The sequence below is a fragment of the Grammomys surdaster genome, unplaced genomic scaffold, assembly GCF_004785775.1.
Source record: "Grammomys surdaster isolate TR1022 unplaced genomic scaffold, NIH_TR_1.0 333, whole genome shotgun sequence".
NCBI lineage: Eukaryota > Metazoa > Chordata > Mammalia > Rodentia > Muridae > Grammomys > Grammomys surdaster.
Window position 1 is genome coordinate 671,487 of NW_021604752.1, and position 12,660 is coordinate 684,146.

The 12,660-nt window shown below is 40.9% G+C and overlaps 1 protein-coding gene across 1 annotated transcript in view; it reads right to left on the reverse strand.

Annotated features, from left to right (window-relative positions):
• Cdk6 (cyclin dependent kinase 6) overlaps window positions 1–12,660 on the reverse strand; it is a 165,658-nt gene that overhangs the window by 117,171 nt on the left and 35,827 nt on the right. The window contains exon 2 of the mRNA XM_028778291.1: window positions 6,974–7,109. Coding sequence (XP_028634124.1) covers window positions 6,974–7,109 — 136 coding nt within the window. The remainder of the gene's footprint in view (window positions 1–6,973; window positions 7,110–12,660) is intronic.

Consider the following 12,660-nt stretch of genomic DNA (forward strand, 5'->3'; position numbering starts at 1 on the left):
TGTGTGTGTGTGTGTGTGTGTGTGTGTGTGTGTGTGTGTGTGTGTGTAAGCTGCAGGGCAACTCTGGGTGTCACTCCTGAGGAACCAGCCAGTTTCTTTTTTGAGACAGGATCTCTCACGAGAACCTGTTCACCAATTATTGTAGGGTGACCAGAGAACAAGCCCCCAGGAATCCTTGCCTCTTGCCTCCCTGGCACTGAGATATCAAGTGTATGCCACCACACCAGATTTTTTGGGTAGCCACACCGAAAGTGGGGGTGTGGAGGATGACACCCCACTTCCTCATGCTGGCGCAGCAAACATTTTGAGGACTTATCCATCTGCCCAGCCCCTCTGGTTGGGTTGTGCCAATGTCAGTTCTGTACATCCAGAGCTGGTGAGAGAGGCCAGGCTACAGAATAAGTACCTGAACATTCTGAACTCCGTGACACAACCGGAAATGCAGGTGTGGCTAAGGAAGAAAAGAGCTGAGGCTATCATGAAGTCTCGCATGCCCCCACATTTAAAGGAGATAACAGAGGCACTTCAGAACAGGCAAAAGTAGACAGGAATACCTCCCCTCTGTGCTGATTTTCGGTCACCATGGTGATAATGTAGCGGTACATGAGGCCTGTAACTTTTGAGCAGGCTCTATCAACAGACTTGTCTGCTGTGAGGAAGCATTCTCTCAAGAGTCCAATTTACCTGATGTTTGTTTAATATAACTGTCATTTGTCTAACGAGTCAGCCTTTATTTCAATGAGTGGGTCTTATACCTTCAGAAAGGGACTTTTTTAAAATGAAACTTGTACTTCCTGCATGTAGGGGGAACAAAACACCAAATAGCTTTGTGATAGTGTCTAATCAGAGTATTATGTATCTAAATAATTCTATGTTCTTCCCATCCATGTATTTTTAGCTACTACAAAGACGTGAAAATTTTGCATGAACATTTGTTTCTGTGAGGATCCACAAAAATCTAGATGACCTAAAAACATTCACCTTGAAAAAGTTTCTTCTGTTCCTGAACGTTTTCATTTGGAGTTAAAGACACTAGAAAATATGGATATTTCTGATGGAAGGAGCAGCAAAGGGAACTTCCCAGTAGGAGGATGAAAGACATACTGATGGATTCACTTCTCCACATTATTAGATACGTGCTTCTGGTTTGGGAGTGTAAGCGACCGTAGCTGTTAAAGCTCACTCACCCTAGTTTCTTCCTGAACTCAGAGAACACTTAGTACAGATTCACTACAACTGCAAGTTATCATTCCTGGTCTGATCAATGGCACAGCGCCAGCAGTGCTATACTCAAAACCAATGTTTCTTAACATAGGTCACAGTCCTGATCAAAGTCAGGGGGGCCTCTCTTGTGATGCAAGGTAAGCTCTTCACCACCCTGTCCCCATCCCACGGTCCCTGTTCTAAAAAATACAGAATGCTTGTGAAACACAACAGCTAATAAGTACACTCTAATTCATATAATTTTTATAAAGCGTAATAAGGGTCGAGTGTGCATTGATAAATCAGGTACAGTGTAACAGTAGCTAATTCCATCAAATGCCACTTTGGTGTACACAGAAGGACTGTAGGATTAAAAGGAGCTCCATGGGACTCAAGATGGGAAGAACAGCCTAAAGCTGGCGCCTATGAGGAAGCTGGGATGGACTCTGCAGAACCAGAGCCAACAGATGCTAAAAGAGAACACAGGTTAGCATAGCAGTGGCACTAGCGGGAATAGTCATATGAGGAGAAAGGTTAAAAGTGGACGTGGGGGAAGAGAAAAGGATGTAGTGTCCATAGAGTATTGAGTGACAAGAAAAAAAGATAATTACTGACTTATCCTTAACGAAGTTACTGTGAGTCAGGTCTGCCTTAAAGTGTCAGAGACCAGACTGGCCTATGACATCCTATGACATCCCTTACACCAGAATCAGTGTTAATAAGACATCATTGAGCTCGTTAAAGGTCATTTACTGCACCAATGTGTAAGGCATCTTTCATATTATTATGTAGTTGCTTTTTCTTAAAAATTTTAACTATAAAATAATTTGCATAAGTGGGAGGAACAGCACTATGCTAAAAAATCATAGTCTAGTCAATTCATCTAGCCATGATACCAAATAGAAAAGAAACTTTTCTTCGGTCCAAATCTTTATCATTATCCTGGAGTCCCTGGTTCTCTGAATTTCTTGCCTTGTCTCTGGGATCACCTTATTATGCAACATCTGCTCTGAATTTCAAATGTGATAAACAGAGTGTGAGTGTTGGTGGCAGATGGCTAATGACCAGCAGTGACAGGGCATTCAAGCCTGCCCTGTTTTCTGAGGAGCGATATTTTCATGTTAATTTGTTCTGTGTCCTGCAAAGATAGGACAAATCACCTGCTGTAATTCGGGCAAAGCGGAGACCACCAGGAGCTGCGAGGGGCCAGGGTTTGGTTCCTTTAAGAGCAGAAGGGGAAGATCTGGGAGACTCTCTTTGCAGCACAGAGGACCAGTCACTTTGTATTATGTCAAGCAGAGAGGGATGAATCAGCCCCAGGCATTCCATCCTGACATCAGAGCCATGTTTACTGCAAGCAGATATTAGTCACTAAAACAGACTATTTCCCAGAGGCAGAAAACAGGTGCAATCAAGAGCGTGTGCTGGTCTCTGCAGTCTGGGTTTTGTAAAATAAACCTAATAGTACATTTTATCTCTTACAGTCAAACTAACAGAGTCTCCAAGAAACATTCAACTGAAGATAAAAAGAAATCTAATCCAGTGAGAAAATTACCCGCACAGACATAAACCCTGAGCTTTGTCTTTTGGCTCTCTCCAACTCCATGGAACTCATTTATTATAGGGATACACGGACATAATTTTTATCCCATGACTCTGTGAGGTCACGTGGTTTTGAGCTCAAGGAAACCTGTCGTGCTGAAGAAAGGCTACTCATCTATTTCTTCTGAACTTTATTTTCATGGAACGATAGTATCCATGTCACTAAATAGACAGTGCAGGCATAGTAGCCAAAGAATAACATCAGGTATGTTTTCAAAGAGTTTATAAGTCAGCTGAGATGCTGGCCAGATCCTAAGAAAGCTGATGTGCAGGCAAGCACAAGTGTCGGAAGAGTGGTTAGCGCAAGAAGCCAGGCATCGTGAAGACACACGGGAGTCTGTCCATCCTCAGCACTCTGCCAGATGGCTTCCTTTACTGCAGTGACTAAGGAATACGGTGAACAAGCTTTTGGACACTCCCCGTGACCCCATGTCATCTAGTGGCAGATGGACACACGGAGACAGAAAGTAAAGGCAGAACTGAACTCCACCGCAACACAGATTCAAGGATCTAAACTGGATCGAGGCAAGCCAGCCAGGTCCACAAGTCTATGAAAATGCCATCATGAGACAAGAACAGACTGACCTACAGAAAACTGCAGCAAACCATCATTTTGACCTAGAAATTTTTACTTTAAAAATGCTGGAAAGAACAGTCTCTCACTGTTTTTTTTAATATTATTGTTAAAACTTTATTTTTTTTAATAGCATTTTAGAGATGATGTTCAGTTCAGGCATAGCCTGTGACTTATTTTATCAAAGCCCAACAGGAGGACCATACATTAATGACAAGATGTCCTCTTCAAACCGACCTAATTATCAACCTGCACATCCACATAAACCTTCATGATTTTTAATTTTCTCAAAACAAATGCTATTCAAATATCTGAAAAACTGTTCTGTGAGGGGTACTTATAACTCGTCCATAGGCTGCTTTCCAACAAAAATGTAGATTAGATGATAAACAGAAAGATTTTATCCCCTTCTAGACACTACGGAATATTCTAGTTTTATCCAAGCCCTGCCTTCCTATAGGTGACAAACCAACAGGTAAACGGTGTGGTGAGACCAGCACAGGGAGAGGGTAAAGGCCAAATTCCTGGCCTACACTATCTCACATGGCTGTACTCTTGATTTTTGTTGTTGTTGTTGCTGTTCTGTATCTATTTCATGTTAAAATGTCTTCCAGATTATTAGTATTTTTGATAATATAGCATGTTTCAATGCATGTAAGAGAATGTCAACACGTTATCTGTTAATCTTCTAGACACTGTGATTACTTTAGAGAATTCTTTGGTACTACACAGAAAAAGACTACTTGTTGGTACTTTGTTGGTACTTGAAAATATCCCCAACCTATTAAGTAGTCAGTCAGTGTGTGTGTGTGTGTGTGTGTCTGTCTGTCTGTCTCTCTCTCTCTCTCTCTCTCTCTCTCTCTCTCTCTCTCTCTCTCTCTCTCTCTTTCTCTCTGTCCTGTTTTCTCTCTGTGCAGCCCTGTAGCCCTGGCTATCCTGGAACTAGCTCTGTAGACCAGGGTGTCTTTGAACTCAGAGATCCACCTGCCTCTTCTTCCCAGTGCTGGAATTAAAAGTGTGTCCCACCCTATCGGGTGCCTGTCTCCCTTCCTGGTTCCCTCTCTGTGCATTTCATCTTTCATTTCTCAGAAGTCACTGAGCATAGGTTCATTTTGTGTTTGCTAAGTGCTCACCATGGAAACTTCCTAATACAGTAAACACTCAACAAATAGTGTCTCAGTATACTCTAAAAAACTCTTATTCCACAGAACATTCTATAGAAAATAATCCATTTTTGTCTTCCCAATAAATTGCTCAACACAGTAACAGTCACTAGCTCAAGGACAGACTTGGCATAAATACATACATCTGTATTACAAACTATTTCTAATCTACAGTTTCATGCTTGAAAACTTCAACCCACAGTGCAGTTAACCTGTAGTCCAATTCTTAAAAATAAATCAATCACCAAGACAAAAAAAACCCATTTTCCTAATAAAAGAAATTGTTATCAGTTATACCTGTAACCTAATCTAACACTGATGGTTGTATATCCTCCTAAACAATTATTTGTGATTTTAAAAAATGGTTTTATAGCCATCACTTTTCTCCACACTGATACAATACCTTACAGAACAAATTAAGGGAGGGGGTTTATTTTGTCTGGCAGACTGAGAGGGTACACACCATTATAAAGAGTAAGACATTGCAGTGGAAGCAAGAGGCAAGGAGATAAGCTCTGTGGAGAGAGTGTCCGGCAGACTGCTCACACTGCTCTGATCAGGAAGTAAGGAGTTTGGGCAGGAAGTGGGGCTGAGCCACCGTAAGGCCTGCAGTCCAAAGATGCACTTCTTCCAGTTGGGCCCATCCTACTAAGTGTTCCTGATTAGCTAGGGAACGACACAGGAGCATGTGAGGTCCATTTTACACTCCCGTCATAACAATCTTATTAGAGCACTACACTACTCAGGGTGAGAAACCTGTGGCAGTCGGTACACATGGACAGATAGATGCATACATACATACCCACGAGGGGAGAGCCTACCAGGAAGTGCAGTGAACTGGGTCTGGGCCATTCCCTTAAATGGGTCCTTAAATGGGTCCTTAAATGTGACAATAACTAAAAGGCAAATGAGACCATATCCAACTCGGGTACGGATCACCCACATCTGGCTGGGCCTTGAGGTGGCTAACAGAAACTCCATGAGAAGAATGCCACTGAGTTGAGGACTCAGATCATATCAACAACTGTGATCTGACTCTGGGGAGGCAGAAGCAGCAGATCTCTAAGAGTTCGAGGCCAGCCTGGTACACAGAGCTAGTTTTAGGACAGCTGAGGTCATTCACAGAGAGCCAGTCTTGAAAAACCAACTCCCACCAAAGAAACAGAACAAAACAAAACAACAACAAAAAAAGCCTGTGGTCACTGAGCTCAGAGAACAGGGTGAGCAAAAAAGATGGCGCCTGCTCTGTAGGCACAAGGTGGAGTTTTTGGATTAAGTACATAAAGGAAAGAAATAGAGTCTCGGGAATGGAAGGTGACGCCAGAGGAAGAGACGCCAGGGGAAGAGAGTGTGGAGTGGAGGACGCAAACCAGGTGATCAGTGATCTAACAGGGTTTTTCTGTCACTGCACACAGAGAAATGTGCACATTCAAACTGCTACTATGTATCACATTCTTTAATGAGAGACAGCAAGACGGGAGAAAAGAGAATTCTTACTAGCCTAAACCTAAAGGGATAATCATTTATTATGTTGCAGTCTAAATGGATCGATATCTGGGGACATCACCTAGCCAACACTCAAGAAGACATTTCTTATTCTGCGGAGATGTTTACAGATTTAACAAGTGAACTGGAAAATGAAGTTAAGTAGTATAACAAGCAAGACCATTAAATATTTTCTAGGAGCGTTCCCATTAAACTTAAAGGGAAAAAGAATTTGTCTGAAGTCAATACACTTCCCAGCTTGCTGACCAGGAAGGGCAGAGTCCTAATCATCTTTGAATCCCAACAGCACAACCTGTCGTTTACACTAAAGCAAACACCGAAGCAGAGAGGCTCAAATGAGCACGCATATCTGCATAGTACAGACCCCAGACTCAGCATACAACTGTAACAAATGTGTGTGTGTTTTTTAAAAAAAAGATTTATTTATTTCATGTATGTGGGTACACTGTCACTGTCTTCAGACACACCAGAAGAGAGCATCAGATCTTATTACAGATGGTTGTGAGCCACCATGTGGTTGCTGGACCTCTGGAAGAGCAGCCGGTGCTTTTAACTGCTGAGCCTCAATGTATGTGTTTTTTGAGTGATATTGAAAATTATATCTCTTAAAGACCAAGAACCAAAAGGAGAGACTGAGCTGTATCTATCGCATTATACGTTATAAGATTGGGGCCAGATAATATAGAAATAAGGAATTCTAAAGTATTTTAATGTGCATTTTTCATTGACCCTAAAATTAAACTGGATTAATTCACCTCACTCTCTGAAGATCCCACTTAGTAGAGAACTAGATTATTTATAATTCTTTGAGCATCTTAAGTTTCAAAAATATCAACTCCAGCAATTTCACAATGAAAGAATGTTAGTGTTCAACCGAATGAAACAGTGGCAAGTCTGACCAGGCATTCTAGATAATTCTTGGTACCTTTATGGTTTCTGTGGGTACGCCGGGCTCTGGAACTTTATCCAAGTAAGTGGTCAAGTCTTGATCAACATGCTCAAAGACTAGTGTAAGCTTGGTTTCTCTGTCTGTCCGTGACACTGTGCACACGTCAAACAACCTAGATGGGAAAACAAACAAACAAAAAACAAAACAGAATGAGTTGGTAGAAATACGCCAAGTAGTAACCCATGCATCTTCCATGTATCCCTCGATTCCACCCCCTAGCTAGTGGCACACCTTATGATGATGTCCAGTGGGACCTACTTTTTCCATATTCATATCAAAGTTCAGCAAAGGAGCTGTGTAAGGAAGGCCATCCAAAAAGCAGTCACAAAGCAACATGCCTGGGGATGAAAAACGCCTTCCCAGAGTGTCTTATCAAGTCTTTACACAGAACTTGTTGGCGAATATGGCTTTAAAAACCCTCAATCCAGGCAAAACAATTCTAACAATTCTTAGCTCACAGATTGAGTATTCTTTGGAGACAGTCAACTGCAAAACAGCTTCCTAGAACAACCATGGCCATGAAAGTCATTATGACAGACTATGGAGGAACATTTCAAAGACCAATTTCTCATCCTAGTGAGCCAACTAATTGCACTAGAAATGGCATATGTTCTTAGTTTTAACATTCCAAATCTCATGTAGAATCACCACTGTAAAAAGAAAATTCTAAGGCTTCCTAAAAATTTAATTGACAGAAAATAACTGCATGTATTTAAAGGATACCATGCACAGTTTGATATGCTGGGGACTACTGTATAGAAGAGTGGATGACTATAGCAAATGATACTCTAGATGCCCTCCAAAGCTGCTCCAAGCATGGGTTTCCAATGTTTCCAGCCTAAGAACATGAAGAGACAGGTCTGCTAAATAACTTGATTATCATCCAAACACTGAAATTTGAAAGGGGAATACACTGGAAAACTAATGAAAACAAACATTACAGAAAGAGCCTTTCGGGATCCAGAGAATCTTCAAGCCCAAGGACAAAAAGTATTTTAGTTTATCACACTGTCTCAAGCATGGCTGTCTCATCAGGCTGTCTAAAGAATTAAACAAGCCATCCATAAATAAGCTGTAAGGAAACTTCTTTGAGATGAATGTAATATAAATAATAAGAGGAAATGTATAAAATGCTATTTGTATTATGTTTTCATTTAAGGATTTAAAAGCATCCTCCAAGAAGTTGTGTGTACACAGAGTCCCCTTGATATAGCAAGGGTTCACTGCCATGGTTCAATACAGATGCTACCTCTACTAAACTTTCAAGGCCTGGTTGGTTTACAGGGCCATGCTACCTTATTTCTGAGGTATGTGGCCTTCAAACATAGTACTTTTTTCTAACTCTACACCAAATATTAACAAAATATACAAAACACTATAATCAATCTTAATCTATTAATAAACTGTAGAAAGCCCATAGTGTGAATGGCTTGCTATCACGCATAGTTTAACATTTGGGGAGACTATCAAAGGGGCTCTTTGAACTTGCTAGTTTGACTCTTGGCACATAAGCTGCTTTTAGTCACCTTGTGACTATTAACATCTTTCAACTAGTTCTTCCCAGAGGAAAGAAAAGAGTTGCAAATCAGAGAGCTTCTTTGTATCTGATGCTTCCGTATTTGCAATAAAACTACAATGAGCCAAAAATGGGATATAGTGAAATAAAATACAAAATATTATACGTAGGCCAGAACATATCCAGTACAATTAAAAAATTCCCATTATAGCTAAGATATCCCTTAATGAAAAGTACATGTCAGCCATCACATGTCAGTTAATGAACAGCTCTGGTTCTTATTAAAGGGATACATATACATACACATAGACACACACACGTACACACACACACACACACACATAGACACACAAACACAAATACACATACACACACTTTGTGTATGTGTGTGTGTGTGCTTGCTGCTACTAATTTTCAGAAAAAGAAAAAAATCATGATAAGGACATAACACAGTTGAGCCAAAGGTCAACATTCCCTGAACCGCTGTCTTAAAAATTACCTAACAGCTCTGGCTGTATGCAATGTTGCTACATCTCAATGAAACCGTTTCAAGACTCTTGTATGACACAATTCATGAATAACATTTAACCACCCAAGCTGCTTCTCTTTATGTAACACTTTGCTCTTCAAAATATTAATATCTGCTAATGTCACCTAAGGTAACTCCGTTTCACATGAAGGATGCAAGAATTAGGTAGAGGCGAGCTTGACAAAGCCGGTGCCGACTGTCTTAAATGATGAATCTGGGGGAAAACTGAGAAGTGGAATGAATCTAAACAGGTGTGTGGCAGTGCATACAGCCAAATATTATTTTAGTTCATGTATGTATTTTGCCTGCATGTATGTGCATCATGTGTATAACTGGTGCCTTTGGAGGTAGAGAACTTCAGATCACCTAGAACTGGAGTTTCAGATGGTTGTGCACCAGCATTTGGGTGCTAGGAACTGAAATCATGTCCTCTGCAAGAGCAAGATCCTTAACTGCTGAGCCATCCCTCCAGCCGCCTCGTGTGGGTTCTAATGCATGTACTCATACATTGTTAGCGGTAAGAAATCAGGTGCTATGTACAAGTTACTCATACAGGTTCAAGAAGAGACTATTTTTAAATTTCAGGTGTTACTGTTAATTTGCAAAGCGGAGGATATCATAATCTCCTTGGAGATTCACAATCCACATCAAGGAAATAAGCAACAGACTTCCTGCTTTGAGGCTTCAGTGCCAGCTGTCCAGGCACTTGTAGGTGGGCTACTTCAAAAGAAGACATCTGAGAAAATACTGCTCTTCACTGTAATCTAAAGCTGCTTTAATTGTTTAGTTACATGTGTGTATGTGTGTGTGTGTATATATATATATATATATATACACATTATACACTATATATAAACTATATGTATATATGTAATGATATATTCTATATATAGTTGAATATATACATAATTATATATAGCCTGTATATAATATTATACTAAGAGTTAATAGTTGCATTAATTGTAATGGATAGAAAATACATTTTGAGCCAACATTTGCGATTATTGATTTTGGAAATTCTAGAACCCAATATTCATGGTATCTTTTTATCTATGGTTCCCTCTAAAATTACTCCAAATCAAACAGTAGTCATTTTGGTAGGCAAAACACAATAAATATTTCAATACAGTTAAGTTCCACAGAACCCAATTATAATAAACCAAAGTCTTAGTATTTGGATGAATGTTAACAACCTGCAACCAAATAAATAAGTAAATAAATAAATAAATAATGTATACGAATCCTGTTTACATTCCATGGACTTGCAAAAGAAAAGAGCAAGACAAATCTGGCCATTTTGACATAAACACTGGGAAATAATTTCCACTGTATGATTTCTTGGCTGACATTTATGACTTTCTAAAATATTCAGCAATATGACAAAATACCATTGATTGCATTACTACATTTCCAGAGGAAGAGTGTAACCTCACTGCACTGACCATCAGTGGGAAATCACAGTCAGCATTCATCACAGACTCATACCATGTGATCTGAGGAAGCACCCATTCACAGAGAGAGAAGGAGGGGTTGGGGAAATGGGGCAGCCGTTCAGTGTGCTCGCTGCTCCACCAGATGATCCAGACTTGGTTCCCAGTACTCACAGGGCAGCTCACAACTGCCTAAAATCCCAGCTCCAGAAGATCTGACACCCTCTTGTGGCCTGCAAGGGCCCCTGCACACACCTGGTGCACATAAACTCATGCAGGTACACACACGTACACATAAATAAGCACTATTTTTTAAAGAGTAAAAGTGAGAAGTGGCTCTCAGTGTTTATTGAGGTTAGCCATCTTAACAGAGTGAACTCGATCCAACTCACTGTCGTTTCTTATGGAGATCGGCCAACCCCTAACTGTCCCACCCTGTGAGCTACTTTGCTTGCTGTCACTATTGGTCGGACGTCCAGCTGCTGCCTGGGGTTGTTGGGGAGATTGGTGTGGGGAGTAGAGAACAAGTACACAGCCCACACAGCATTCAGCTTTCCTGCTATCCTGGTGTCCTCTAAGAAAACATTCCCTGAATTAACTCTGCATCCTACCCATTGTAATTCTTAATAGCTGCTTCCTGTTCACAGTCTCAGTTTAACTTGCTGCCCAGGATCTATGTACTGGCAAAAGACTAATGGACAGGATTACATTCCATCCAGTAGGTTTGGGATTTCCAAAGTTTACAATTTACAAACGTCTCCCAAACAACAAGCTTTGTAAACACAACCTCTGCCTTTCTATTGTGGCTATAATAAAAGGGAAATCTGTATTATTGGCTAAGCAGGAAGTTTTAAGAGGACTCTTTTCCTGTCAGGTTTCCCTGACCTCTGCACAGTCTTCATTGTTTGGATACCAAATAGTTCCAGAGCTGAGCACTGTCTGGCACAGCTGCCCGAGGGACATGACAAATTCTTATTTGAACTAGAGCCAGAACCTGAAATTGAGAAAGTCCCCCCCCTTTAACCCCTTGTCTAATCTTGAAGGTTCATGAAGTGCTTTTGGTGGGTACAGCTTGTGCACCAACTCAGTCTTCACCCACCCCACCCTGCTGTACAGTGGCTAGATGGCTCTTTTTGCTCATGAAATACAGACTGTGTCTGCAATGATTCTCCATCAACATGAGATGACAAACTCCAGAAGTATTTAGCACCAGCAGCAATGACTAAGCTGCTAATGGTAACTGCGATTTTGCAGCATCTTACGAACGAACGTGTGTCAGTACCTGCCCCATGCAGGTGCTTTACTCAGTTTAAAGGCTTTGATGGATACCGCGGGGCAGGTAAAGCACGTGAGCGATGGACGGAATCTGGAGACTCGGTCCCGGGAATTTCACTGCAACCGAGAGTAAAACTCTCTTTATATTAGCATTACCGGACTGGAGAGGCAAAATGCCTGCACCTGCTGGCGGCCACTTCAGTTCACATAGCACAGAATGTAGCCAGAGATTTCAGGGGATCTTGTTTAAGTACCTGGAGCCTCTTCTGTCTGACCTACTTTCTGAATTTAGAAAAGTTACCTGAGTCAGTGAAGTCATATTTCTGAATTAGAATTGAGATTGTTGTTTTGTTTTGTTTTTTTAATTTACAGGAAAACTAGCTCTAACCCCTGGCAAAGCATGTATTATACAGGGACTCATCGGAAATAACGCACAATAAACACTGGTAATGTCGGTAACGTCTAAAAGAAATAGTCATAAGATATGTACAAATATTTTGAAATTACTGACTTCAACACATCAATACCTGACCTCAAAAGCATCCTGTATAGTTAGTTATACTGTACAGCTAACAGTGATTTAAGTTCATGCATGCAAGTAGCACCAGTGTCTTCTATGTTACAGCTCCTTAACCCATAGGGTTGAGTAGCTGAATATTAGAGTGGCAAACTATTTGGCAACAGAAAAGGTTTCTGAACACACAATGACCAAAAATTAATTGAAAGTTAAAAACATTAACTTTTCCAAGGAGATTCTGGCCACAACAAACTTGTATGGCAGCAAGCATACTTCCCACTGCACACAGCCTGCACCCTTCCCTTCTCACTGTACACAGCCTGCACCCTTCCCACTGCACACAACCTGCACCCTTCCCTTCCCACTGCACACAGCCTGCACCCTTCCCTTCCCACT